Below are 14,416 nucleotides of genomic sequence, written 5' to 3'. Positions count from 1 at the left end.
TAATCTGATTGTTTCAGGACTATATCAAACCTATGAATTCTTATATACAGTAGTAGCCATTCAAAATTTCCCCACTTTCCTTGATGGGCCCTTGGCTGGTCCTCTACAATTCCTTTTTAAACATCAATCTTTGTATTAAAATATTCTTTCTGTCATGATGTCTGGACATTAAGATCTAAAGAGAAGCATCATCTCCTGGTCAGACCCTGTAATTCAGTGAAAGGGAGGAATCGGATTAATGAAAATGCACGCCCAGGAGAAGGCCAGTGGCTGGAAGTTGGAGGGGATTTTGCAGGGAGTAGCAGTCATTTTGAATGACTTTTGAATGACTGCTACTGTAAAAGTAATTAATTTTCTTTTCTTGGGTTACACTTTCATGTGTAGCTTTATCGTTTAAAATGCTGCTATAGTGCGGCTTTAGGCTGAGTGCCTGAGCTGGAGGAATAGGCAGCGTAGCAGAGGGCATCCTGACAGAATTTAAATCCTCCATGTTGTTTCTTGTAAAAATGTGCTGTTTACAGCTGCAGGTGTTGTGTTGTCTTTTCCATTTACAATCCTGCCCTCCTTTTTTTTTTATATTTAACAATCACTTGATAAAAGTTAAGCCCTACACACAGTCAATGAATGCCAGATCAAATCAATCAAATAGGAAAAGATACCAGCTGAACTTTTCAAAAACTAGGCCATGCTGCCTTGGAGTTACTCCAAGCAAACGGTAGTCTGGTGTCACATTCAATAACATTATTAGTCGGAGAACACTGTTGTTATTAATACATTTTAAAAGCATTTGCAAAAATTACATAGCTGCCTATTTATTTGAATCAAATAAGGTTTACTGCAGTCAGAGAAACAGGACTACACTGAAAAAAACAGACCAAGCTCCAACATCTATAAACAAAGGTGTTGATGGCAGAGAAAACATAAAGCTAGAGTTTAACAAACAATTGCTGTAGAATGAAAGACTATAGAGAGAATGATGCATAATGATAATAAGGTAACCCTATGTCCTCCAGCAGTCGAAGCCTTTTTTTTAAATTTTTTTTATTTAACCTTTTTTTAACCAGGAAGTCCCATTGAGATTCAGAATCTCTTTTTCAAGAGAGACCTGGCCAAGGTAGCAGCCAAACCACAGGAAGTTCATACATATTTACAACATATTACATTTTGCAAAATAAAAGATAAAGAATAAAAAAAAATAAATAAATAAAATCAGAGCAGTATGTTAAAACACATTGAGCATCTCAAGAAAAACAAGTACATATCTCAATTACTACATTCTTCATGGTTGCTTTAAATTCATTAATGGACTCGAGAGTTTCTAATTTGAGCTCTTTCTGGAGGTTATTCCATCCCCAAGGTGCAGAGTAGGAGAATGCAGTTTTTCCCAACTCAGTTGAAGCTCGGGGTACATTAAAAAGCAACCACTGAGAGGAGCGCAACTGATAACTACCGAAACTCAATGGACCCTTTAATAGCAGCACAAATGCAGAAAATAGCTCAGGATTAGTATTTTGGATGAGGTATAAGAAAGGTAGAGCAACAGTGTGGCAAAGGTAGAGCCAAGGAGAAACGTCTGTTGTTAATAATGAATAATAAGTAAACAATCCCTTTACTAACTGAGTTTATTTTTAGAAAGCAGATGCAAAGTTTAATTTAAAAAAAGTTAAATATTACCTCACAATACATATACTAGTTTATAATATAAACACTTTTGCTTTCTGGTTTTCTTCACTCATTTGAAGTCTCGAAAAATTTAGAAAAACAATAATTTTGCACTTCATATACCCAACCAAAATAAAGTAGTCTCATCATAATATAAAATATCAACTGTGCACGCCAAATCATCTGCACACTGGACTATAACCATAAAGTCATAAGAGCCCTTCATGCTATTTCCAGTATTTCTCTTTTTTTTCTCTGTCCTTCACTTCTTCTTCTCTCACAAAAAAAAAAAATAATTAAATACTGCTTCCGATTTGGTCCCTGAACTAAAAGATAAGAGGAGGACAGACGTGCTGCTATCAGAGATGGACTGATGGCTGATCATGGGCAGACTGGAAGTAACGCAGACAACCGCCAGAGCAGAGGGGTTTATAAGACTGGACGAGGGTGGAGCTCAGTCTGATATTAGGTTAGAGAGATCAGTTTCAAGGTGGAGGACATGATGGGGGCTGGGAATAACTGCATATGTCTGTGTGTGTGTGGGGGGTGTTCGGGGGCGGTGTCGTTGGAGGGGTGGGGATGGGAATTAAAACCATGCCTTCAATCCATCACCAGGCCTGGCCTGGACGCCGGGGCAGTGCAGAAACATGTGGAAAGAATTTATGACCTAGTTTTCATTTCCTTGTTTAATATGATATTTGGTGCTTTAAGAGCAGAGAAAGAAAGGAAGTGAGGATAGAGGATGAGAGATTAGGAGAGAGTGCTTTACCTCCTTGTTTTCAAGAAACAAAGTAAGTCTTGGTATGAAAAGAGTGGGTGAAAATATTACAGCTGAAATCCTCATTTCCTGTAAGGCTCTTTTTGTCTCTGTAATAGCATTACTGTTACAGAGTTCTGATTGGTGGCAAGCTTCTTGTCTGGCCAGCTGACCCATCAGGGAAAAGACAGAAACATCCTGACAATAAATCCATACATGCATCTGTAATGTGTCGAGGCGCTAAGGCAGAATCTGTTCAAAACAACAACAAAAGTCGGTCACAATAACACAGGAAGTGACCCCTCTGACACCAGGCGGTAGGGTCCGCTACCTTTTCCTGTTGCTCTCCTCTTTCCTTTGACGGGATTGCGTGTGAAGATTCAAGCGTGGGCCGCTCTTTCCTGTAACACCCAAAAGTTTTGCTTTTATTATGTTCTGTTGCAGTTTTAGTAGGAAATCAGGAAATCATTCTTGCTTGTTGCGACTTTTTTAGTTATCGTGATGGGACTTCTTCAGGAAATGTTTTATTTTTCACAAAAATGTGTCTGCAGTCTCTTAGAGCAGGGGCCATTTGTAATCCCTGTAGATAATAGGACTTTATGCATTGTTGGACATGTAGAGAGAAAGTCATTTACCGTAAGTCCTCTAATATAGGGGGCCTTTATTTAACTCAGGTGCATCTTGGTCCAGGCCATTACTGGAAGGAGGCCAGAATTAGAGGCAGTCCTCTATTTCTTTTTGATCAAAACAGACTACCAGTGGAATGAATAAAAACGAGATTTTGCATCTCCTTGAACCTATAAAATACTAGGTTCCTTTATTGAAAAAGTACAGTTACCATACCAGTATACAGAGCATTATTCAGACATCTTACAGCAGCTGCAATTTTTCTGCACGGCAATGCAAAAAAAAAAAAAGGACACAGAATGGAATCTTGGCCAAACTGACTTGCGAAACAAAGTTTTAAAAAAAATTTATGGAATCTGTTCTGCCTATCGCAGTGAAATTTTATTTGAGGCAGGCTAAGTGGAAGTAGGCTACAGGTATCATATATTTCAAGGGAAATTCAGAACAACGAAATTCTGTCATTTTAACGTTGCCTGGTTGCCACCAGACCTACCGGTAATCACATTTGTCTTTCAGATCAGAACGATTGTGTAAGGCCGCTACGATCTCTGTGTAAGGATGGGACTTCCCATACTAATGGCTTGGATTCGTTAGCAAACATTGCCCCCCGGTGGTACTTGTATGTTAGTATTGCAAGTTATTGAGGACTGCCCAGGAAAAAACGTTGGTTCTAATTATAGCCCCGGCCTGTATACGAGTCCGGCCATTATTTACCTCCGTCGAGACCAGGCTGCTAATGGAATACAGGCCAATATTAGAGGATTTACGGTACTTTGCTAATGGCCATCACAAGGAAAATGTAACACATGTAATAAAAGAGAAATAGGTTTAACTTTTAACAATGGTTCCGTCAAACTGCTACTTTTCTAACATCCAGTATCTGCTAGGTGTACTGCGTTGCAAACAGTGGCTAGCTAATAAAAAAGGACTGGTTTGGTTTTAGCTATGTTTTTTTCACTTGTCTTCTTTTTAAAAATGAGCACGGTTGCAAACACAAAGAAATCTGATTGCACTCTGATTTCTGAAGTAATCCAAAAAAAAATGCAAAGAGAAAAATCAGGAATCATTCAACCTTTCTTTCATCGTTGACCATCTGCACATATCTAGATAATACATTTTTCGTTTGCTAGCAAATCATATAGGGTCTTCTCATGTTAAAGCCATGTCTGCACTAGGTAGTCTGTAATTTAGAGAACAGGCTAAATGGTTTGGGTGAGATCAATATCTTGTGCAAAGACAACATGGAAAAACAGGCCAATCTCTCCTTGACTTTCTTCTAACACAATCTTTGATGCATGACATTTTTTAAGGAAAGCTCTGTGTCTACACCTTGAAGCTCTCCAGTTTGTTTTCCTGAAAAGTGGTCAGTCGAGACAAACTCTCTAAATAACACTTCATAACTTCTATGTATTAAATAACCATGAGACATGACTAGGGCTGGGAATTGATAGGATTTTCACAATTCCGATTCCCTTATCGATTCTGTGAAGCGATTCGATTCCTTATCGATTCTCTTATCGATTCTGTGAAACAATGAACTTGGTAAGTGCACTGGGACATTCGTCTACCTTCGCCTGGGCCATTCTATTTCTGAAGGTAGTGAACGGGAGCTGCCAGCCTCTGAGCCAGCCAGGCTACCCATCACGTCACAGTCATCTAAATCTAATGGAGAAGGCATCCGTTTAATGAAAAAGCATTACTGGACAATTTCAGGAAATAAGCTCATCTCCCCTTGATTTAAATAAAAGAGCGTTACCTTTCTCTCGCTCACTGATCTGCGGAGCAACTTTGTAGGGTGTTTGGGTAAAACCATTGCAATTGCTAGAATCATGTAAAAATTCAAGCTACCAGTAGTTCTAATTAAAGAGAAAGCCCCACTCCCTTAATAACCTCAAATAGAGGTAGGAAATTGGTCTATTTCCAGAAATGGCATCTGAGTTACTAGGAACCACATTAAGCACAGCCGGTGATATAAAACTAGCTACTTACCACCAGAGTTGCCTTCCATGCTGGTCGTAACTTTAGCTTCTGTCCAGAAGCATCAAAAACACGGCATTCGTTAAAATGAATGCCATGTTGTGTGCGCAGGTGTTTCTGCATGTTGGATATATTTCCCTGCGGATGTTATTGCAACTTTGCAAAGATTGCAAAGCGCCTTGTTGCCATCTTTCTCTTCCTAAAAATGAAGCCAATCTTTCGATCGGTTTGACCGCTTTTGTTTTGCTTTTCTAGACTTATGTCCGGTGACGTTGTACTTGCTTACTGAACGTCATGTGCGTAACTTGCGTAAAAAAAAACGTGACGTAAGTCTTCCTTCCCAGAGCGGCTCTGGTGCTGCCTGGAATCGTTAAGAGAATCGTTAAGCGAGCTGCCAAACTGTGCCATGGAATTGGAAAACACGGAACAGGTTGTAATCTTACTCAGATCAGAGAAGTTGCTTAGGGTTACAGAAGGCAGCTGCTTACCAACTGAGCTCACTTCTCGGGAAGGAGCCTCGACAAACGGTTAAAGAATCATTTTATACATCTCCAGTCTGCCACATCATCACATTTTCCATCATACACATTTACAGATGAGGAAACATCCATGGCTCCAGCCTTATCAAAATATTACACTTTGTTCTTAGCTGAAGGCTCCTTGCATTCCCAAATATTTGTTACGTACTAAATGAAGATTATAACTGTATATAGCCAGAGGAACTGTCCTAATTAGATAAACTACTGGGGAAAACATCAGTTCTGACACGCAACAGGCAGCTAATATTAAGGTGTAATAAACTCAAACATCATCAATGATAATTAACATATTAACCTAAATAATTAACAGCATCAACATTGGTCCATAAAGGACTTTCTAACATCTGAATTTCCAGATGACACAACATGAAAGACTGCCTTACAAGTTTTCTTATTTCCGTTGACATAAAATGAGTTTAATGTCAGATCAATGAAATGTTTCTACACCTTTCCAAAAAAGCAATTTGTTTTTTTTTGTTTTTTTTATCTAGTACATACATGTTTGAATGTAGAAAGATTGGATATTTCCCAACTTTGTCACCTGTTTTTTTTTTTTTTTTTTTTGTGAATGAAAACTCTGCCAATGAAGAGGATTCTGATCAATATTTGGAAGCAGCTCACTGGTTATTTTCATCCAAAGCAAACAGAAAACTAAAAACTAGCTGATAAACACAATCTGTCTTTTTTTCCTTTTCCTTGGCTCATTTGCTGATACTTTGGATATATCAGCCAACCAAACAGACAGAAGAACAAGTAAATATAACAAGACCACATGTATAAACACTTGAATTGTAAAAAACATTTATTTTCCAGCGTTTGTGCAAACACCCTGACCCCAGCATCTTCTGTATTGAATATTATCACCTGGATACATTGCTTTCCATTACTACAACTTGCAAAAATGCGTACCTGAACTCCAAACCTGGCAGGGAAACTTGGCCTTAGGTATTTTTTGACCTTTTTTTGGACCAGCAGGTCCCAAAAAGCTTTGTGTACTGTTAGATGAAATGCTCCGTCAAGGGTTCTCAACTTCACTTTACTGCCGAATGACTAAACCACACATCTGGATATCTGAGCTCTAAATCATACTTGGATTTTTATCTCCATCTTGTAAAAGTGATGTTAAATAAAGATGACAGAAACTCAGGTTGACATTATACGTTGTCATATTTTTCTTGTGCCATGGCAACAGGGCTGCTGTTTGGTCTGTATTTCATTACCAGCCCTCAATAACCTTTGACCTGCTTGTCTCCTCACAGGTCTGTTCCTGATTCTGGGTCTGATGTTGTACCCTGCTGGCTGGGGTTCCGACAAGGTCCAGGTGTACTGCGGTCTGGACGCCGCGCCGTATCGGGCCGGGCTCTGCTCCATGGGCTGGGCCTTCTACACGGCCATGGGCGGCACCGTGCTCACATTCATCTGCGCCGTGTTCTCGGCCCAGGCCGAGATCGCCACGTCCAGCGACAAGGTCCAGGAGGAGATCGAGGAGGGAAAGAGTCTGATCTGCCTCCTGTGAGGCGCCAATCGCATCTGATGAGGAGCCAAGGCAGGCCAGATAAAGATCCAGCCCTGCGGGGGAGAAGCCGTGGCATTGTTTACCACTAAAACCGACTCTTATTTTGTCTCCGTCTTGTGTTGATGTGGGAGAAATGTACAAGTGCCAACTTTTATATTTTTTTTTTCCTCCGCTCTGTGCCGTCTTTGTCTCTATGACATCTAGAGGTGCTGTGTTTGTTATTGTATTCATGTTATGCATGTGGGTGCCCTGAGCGGCTCTGCCTGTCGCCACATGTTCTGTAAATAAATGTGATTATATGTATTTTGTACATAGTTATGATTGCAGAATGATGGTCAGCTTTACCTTTGCTGGCTCATTGACATCAGTTAAGCCACTCGTGAAAAAAAAAAAAAAGGTGTATGTCCTGGTGGTTTGGTCACCAGATCATGACTAGTAAACCTGGATCTTTTTAACTGTGTGCCATATATGAGTAATAACTCATGAAGGGAACCACTACTCAGTCAGAATAAGCAGCCTTTAGGTCAGAGTGGATGTCCTTTAGAGCTTTCAGAATGTACTATGATGTGTTTGTAGACCGCTGAAATGTATTGGTTGGAAGGATGGAGTGGGACTGCAGGGGGACAGTCGGAGGACGCTGTCCTCATGGAGCTGGCAGCCTGGAATCCCTCCACTAAAGACTCGGACTAAACGACTAGGACACAAGTAAATGAAGTATTGCTGTTGTTAGTACTGTCTGGTTTCAGGGAGTATGTGTGTGTGGATGTGTGTGTCACAGATAGTCTCGTATCTGTTCTGATTTGATTCTGCCAAACTAATAAAGAGAAGGGAAAAGAAACGAGGCGTCAGTGTTTATCTGGTTGAGTGAGGGAGGAGATGAAGCAAGCGGAGCTGCCAGGTCTTTTCTCAAATTTTCCATGAATGGATGAAACTGCTCTCTGTACTCAAATATGTAAACACTGGGAGATTGAACTCGTCCATATTTTTTTTAATCCATGTTGCAATCATTAACTTCAGAGTTTAATTTATTTTCATGTAAAAAAAAACGGAGGTGTAGGTATTTATATTCTTCTGTCTTTATTCTTATATATCTGAATGAAGTTCTCAGCAACTAAAAAACTTCGGTTAGTAAATGTTAGTAAAGTATGGAAGAGGATTAGGGCCACTGAAAAAAAAAAAAAGTTAACTGATTTTTTTTATTTTATTTCAGTATAGTATGGGGAAAAAGTCAGAATTCTGAGATTAAAGTCAGAATTCTGAGAAATAAGTCAGAATTCTGAGAAAAAAGTCAGATTTCTGAGATTAAAGTCAGAATTCTGAGATTAAAGTCAGAATTCTGAGAAAAAAGTCAGATTTCTGAGATTAAAGTCAGAATTCTGAGAAAAAATTCAGAATTCTGAGAAAAAAGTCAGATTTCTGAGATTAAAGTCAGAATTCTGAGATTAAAGTCAGAATTCTGAGAAAAAAGTCAGATTTCTGAGATTAAAGTCAGAATTCTGAGATTAAAGTCAGAATTCTGAGAAAAAAGTCAGATTTCTGAGATTAAAGTCAGAATTCTGAGAAAAAAGTCAGAATTCTGAGAAAAAAAGTCAGATTTCTGAGATTAAAGTCAGAATTCTGAGATTAAAGTCAGAATTCTGAGAAAAAAGTCAGATTTCTGAGATTAAAGTCAGAATTCTGAGAAAAAATTCAGAATTCTGAGAAAAAAGTCAGATTTCTGAGATTAAAGTCAGAATTCTGAGATTAAAGTCAGAATTCTGAGAAAAAAGTCAGATTTCTGAGATTAAAGTCAGAATTCTGAGATTAAAGTCAGAATTCTGAGAAAAAAGTCAGATTTCTGAGATTAAAGTCAGAATTCTGAGAAAAAATTCAGAATTCTGAGAAAAAAGTCAGATTTCTGAGATTAAAGTCAGATTTCTGAGATTAAAGTCAGAATTCTGAGATTAAAGTCAGATTTCTGAGATTAAAGTCAGAATTCTGACTTTAATCTCAGAATTCTGACTTTTTTCCCATGTTAAACTGAAATAAAATTTAAAAATCAGTTTACTTTTTTTTTATTTTCAGTGGCCCTAATCCTCTTCCGTAGTAAAGACTCAACCATAAAATAGTAGAAATTTCTGTGTTTTTAAAGGCAGATAATTTATGATTCTGAAAAAATGTGAAAGAAAATGTAATTTTGCAGAATTTTAATTTGTATAATTTGTGAAACAGCAACCTTTTGCATGCAATTTATTATGCATTTTTCTGTTTACTGCATGCGTCCAAATGTATAAATCAGGTTTTTCAAGAAATAAAAATATTACTGTAATAATGTAGATATACCTTAAACTTCCCTATGATGTATATGGAACATTGGTCAGTGATATGGACGAATTTAACCTTTTTATGGTAAAAGTAAAAAAACAAACAAAAAAAACTTAGGTTTTCTATATCTGATATCTCTTCTCCTTCACAAGAAATAAAGAAAAACGATTCCCAAACCTACTTAGGCGTCCTGCAGCGAGATAATTTATCAGTGAAGCAAAACTTAGAATATGTACAATGAAATTGCAGTGCTAATTGCAGTGCTTATTTTATGTTATATGATGAAATGCCAGCATTTTCACATAGCTTCTTCTGATTAGCTGAAAGGATTTTGCCAAAATCTTTTCATTTTAGGAATTTTTTTTTTATGTGGAACCACAGCAACTATAGCGAGCTGTCTTTTTCCCACCCTGAAGGAACTCATTAACAGTTTTTAAAGAAGAAACAATAATACTAGTATTTTCATAAGTGCCAGTTGAGTTGAAAAGGAAGCGCTAAGGATGTAGACCTGGAGCAAGGAGAAGAAAGAGGAGGAGGAAATTCCATCTATCTCTTTAGACGGCCATTTCTCTATGAGAAATGTGAACTCCAAGCCCTAACATAGACCCAACAAAATGATCTGGAATTCAGTGCTATGTTTTTACTGAAATATGGCTGCAGGCTAGTTTCTCTCTCTGCTGCGCTTTCTAACCCTCAGAGCAAACAGGTTTAAAGCAAACTGGAAAACTGAAGGGAAGAATTTCTCCAGAATATTCTGTTCATAATTTCACAAAGAGGAATTTTCCATAAAGCGAAGAACATGATGTAGAACCATGATAAAGCTCTTCAGAAGACTGTTAAACAGCAACCGTGTTTCAGTCAGAGGCTTTTCCAGATCTGCTGTAAGACAGACTGCTACAGAATATCCTTCCTGTCTGAGGCTATAAACAAGTTCCTGGAAAGTAAAAAAACAAAGAATTTCCCTTTGGATTGATTTAAGCTATTTTTCAATTCCTTCCTTCCTTCCTTCCTTCCTTCCTTCCTTCCTTCCTTCCTTCCTTCCTTCCTTCCTTCCTTCCTTCCTTCCTTCCTTCCTTCCTGCCTTCCTGCCTTCCTTCCTTCCATCCTTCCTTCCATCCATCCATCCATCCATCCATCCATCCATCCATCCATCCATCCATCCAGAGAAGCCAATTAACCTAACAGTCATGTTTTTGGATTGTGAGAGGAAGCTGGAGAACCCATGCATGCAAGGAAAGAACATGCAAACCCATGCAGAAACACCCCGGGTCGCAAACCTGGATCCGTATTGCTGAAAGGCAAGAGTGCTACAAACTGCTCCACAGAGCAGCCTGTATTTTTTTTTTCTAATTAAATATAATGTAATTAAGTCTTAGGTATCCCGAAGAAGTTAAGTTTTCCCTGCACCAACTTTACCACTGCTAATGTGAAGGCAGTTGAGGTGAGATCATCGCTAAATGGTGCAAACGACTTTGAAGGCGAACAGCTAATTGATACAGATTCTTGATGTATATTGGGAATAAACCCTTCTTGTGTTTTCTGTGGTTTATCACGATTTCTTTAGTTTTGCAGCAGGGCGTGTTCAGATAAACCACCTGCCAGCTTGCTGACCTCATTCTTACACACAGTTTCAGGTTCTCTGCTGACAAGGCCAGAGATTAATGGGTATAGAGTGAAAAAGGAGAAGAGTCAGTAAAAGCCCTGAGGAGAGGCTATGCTAAGGAGCAGGTGGAGCCAGGAAATCCCTCGTCCAGAGAACCGGATCTATGCAATGCTGGGTGAGGTACAGCGAGCCAGAGCCATAGAGATCCGTTAGCTCTTTAGACAAATTTGTAGGTCCAGATCTGAGGGAAGTCTAGCATCCTGGATGAGGCTCTGAAAACATTTCATGATAACTGATGTTAAGGAAAAGGTCTGTAATCACTGGGACACTTTTGGGCAGGAGTCTTTGGTGCAGGTTAATAGCAGCCTATGCCAGGATCAAAGGATAGTCATCCCTTAAATCTTTGGGGTCCGAATACAAAAATCAACAACCAGTAAAGGTCTGGAGACATTTTTTATTATAATCTGTTACTTTAAATAGAATTTAACACTGAAATAAAATGAGGTTTTTATACATCCATGTTATACATTGAATTCTTAAATAATAAAAAAAAAAAAAAAAAAAAAAACATTTTTCAATTTTAAAAACTAAAGTGTTTTTTGAAGTAGAGAACAAAAATCCGTCAGTTTGGTATATAGACAATTTCCTGATTCCCATTGTAGGAGCTATGTCTCCATTTTCAGTTAAATCTTAGATTTTGGATTATTTATTTTAATTTGTTATTTAAAATAGGATTTGTTTAGGGATTCAGTTAATTAGTTAATTAATTTAGCTTGGGATGTGTGTGTTTCACAGTATAAATAGGTAGGTGTTAGGTAGCTCATTTTGCACATGGGTGGTCATATAGCTTTTTAACAGTTTTCAATCACAGTTCTTAGTTTTCAGTCAATCAATCAGAGTGAGAGCAATAGAAGAACCCTGTGCAGCCTGTAACCTGTTTGTCTTTACGGAGAAATAAAGCAAGCAAAGAACTGGATTTTGACCCTTTTTTGATATTTTTGGACTGCGTAAGCCAGAATCCACGGTGCATCAGGTGGCTGATTGAGTTGAATTCACCTTTAAGTCATAAGTGTCGAGGTTTGGTTGAGGTTTGAGGACCCAGAGGCAGAGAGGCTGTCGAGATTTCTTGCTGTTTAATGGGGGAAAAAACAGTAAACAAAGGCAGGAAACCAAAAATCCAACTAATAACGAAAACCCAACCAGAACCATGGAGACATCAGGGGAAAATAATCACGAGGAGTCAGGGAGAGACGAGGTAGGAAAAAAACAGCATAGAGATCCAGCAACAACAAAGAGTGACAGCAGAGGGAGAATATATGAAGCTGACTGAAACAAAGGCAGGGTTAACGAGCAGATAAGGAGCAGGTGTGAGTGGAGACAACGAGGAAGCCGAGGGAAAAGGAACACACACAAGAGGGCAAAAACAGAAAAACCGGAGAACTAACATAAATCTAGAAACTAAAACCAAATAGGAATTAAACCAATAAAAATAGAAAACAAGGAGCAAAGTAAAGCACAACAGAACCAAGACCATGACATTAAGTTTTTTTATTTTTGAATTTTAGTTTTGTACAAATAGTCACAAAACACATATTTTATAAAACACCTGAACTAAACATTTGTTTTTGTTTTTTTCTTTCTTTTTTTTTCTGGCTTAATGAGAGCAGTTGGCTTTATGCTGCCCTGCAAGGCTTTAAACCTGGGTTTGAATCTAGATAAAGCCGTTCTAAAGCACATATCAAGGTGTTCATTTTGAGCCTGGATCAATATTTATTTTTGATTATGTTCATGGTGGAGAATCCTGCTTTTCAGCAGCAGGTTGAGCCAAACATTCTCTAAATGTGCAGGGTCATCTTTGATCACGCCATTTCCCTTTTCTTTCACCAGTTCACCGCATTTCTTCCAGCAGTCCACACTTTCTTTCACTTTTTCTCATCATCTTCTCCTTCTTTCTCATCGCCCGGCTTGCCACAGGTTTGCCTGCTGTGTCTAAAAGTAGCAGCAGCAGCGACCCAGACTGACAGCAGCTCATTGACTAATTTGTGTCCCGTGTAGCCTGGTGCTGGACGCTCCGGAGGGCTTTACCATAAGTAAAATTTGACATCGACGTCGAAGTCATTTATAAATGTTTTAAATCAGGTTGAGTTCGGACCTCTGCCCTGGAGCATCAGTGTCCAGATCTTAATTCAATGGAATTTAGTTTTAAGTCACGTTTTTTTTAAGTATAGCAAAGGTTACCTGTGTTGGAAAGCCATAGTAAACCTCTTTCCAAAACAGAAACAAAACACTTGGTATGCTCTTGTGTTGCTAACATTTTCCAGCAACACTTCCATCCTGCCTGAGCAGCTGTTTCTGGAAACAAGTAGGATATATCTCTGCCCAGATGTTCCTCAGTTCATATGGCATTCAGCAAAGCTGTTGGCATGACCCTGTGGCCCCTTTTCTTTCTTAACGCAGGCGTTGCTCGAACCAAACACAGAATCTGACGACTTCCTCGTCAGACAATCGTCTTGATGAATCCTCCAACCCAAAGAGCACTTGCAGAAAGTCGGTCCTAATTAGCTGCCAGGGGCTTCAGGGTTGGTTTTCAACTTTGTGGAGTGAGACTGAAAAGAGCCAGAGCCTCTGACATTTGTTTCTTTTCACACCTTGATAGGATGATTTTTTTCTTGTTTTTACTCTTTAGGATAATGGCCACACATTGAAGAATTAAAGGACTTAGACGGATATACTTAGTTCCTTGTGACTTAACTTTATGTCACAGTTGTGATTTGAAAATCAGAAACATTTAGCTTTTTTCCAGTTTATATAAAGACGGTGCAGATGTAATACAGTTATGATCACACACAAAGCTGAAATATGGATTTATATAACCTGTATGGATGCAATATATCTATACTACAGGTTAATACATGAATACACAGTGCATAGTTTGTATTTGTGTAATTCATATACATAAATAGATAAATCAATCTGTATTATTTAAAAGTATATATAATGTATGTGTAGGAAATGTATATTACCTTCCCTTTAGATTTGGAGTGTACAATTTGATTTTACAGCCAAATTACTTTCGGCATGCTAAAACATATAGCACACATTTACTATACATACTTCCTATGTATTTTTTATTGAAATACTTTTATAAAACACAGTTTGAGGAAGTTTAAGGTGCACACAAAAACGAATAAGTAATATTTTCCCAATCATTTAAGATTGAGAATATCTTATTACAACATAATAGAGAATATTGTTTAACATGTATGTCTATTGCTAACATTTGAGTGATATATATATAAGAAATGGGAATACATTCATATCTTTACATGATATTGTTACAGCTGTATATATAGTTTTTTGAGAGGTTTACATACCCTTTCATTAAAGACAGAAAAATTAACTGCCAGTTAAATTAATTGAAATTGAACAAT

General features: G+C 38.2%; 1 protein-coding gene across 2 annotated transcripts in view; it reads left to right on the top strand.

Annotated features, from left to right (window-relative positions):
* lhfpl2a (LHFPL tetraspan subfamily member 2a) overlaps positions 1–8,117 on the top strand; it is a 77,069-nt gene extending 68,952 nt beyond the window's left edge. For both annotated transcript variants that reach the window (XM_038292517.1, XM_038292516.1), the window contains exon 3: positions 6,822–8,117. In XM_038292517.1, coding sequence (XP_038148445.1) covers positions 6,822–7,078 — 257 coding nt within the window. In that variant the 3' untranslated portion in view covers positions 7,079–8,117. The remainder of the gene's footprint in view (positions 1–6,821) is intronic.
* Positions 8,118–14,416: the final 6,299 nt, after the last annotated feature.

Source organism: Cyprinodon tularosa, unplaced genomic scaffold (genome assembly GCF_016077235.1).
Source record: "Cyprinodon tularosa strain WSP-4 unplaced genomic scaffold, ASM1607723v1 ctg313, whole genome shotgun sequence".
In the NCBI taxonomy this organism is placed as follows: Eukaryota; Metazoa; Chordata; class Actinopteri; order Cyprinodontiformes; family Cyprinodontidae; genus Cyprinodon; species Cyprinodon tularosa.
The sequence above is the reverse complement of the archived record's forward strand: the minus strand, read 5'-3'. Positions and strand labels throughout refer to the sequence as shown.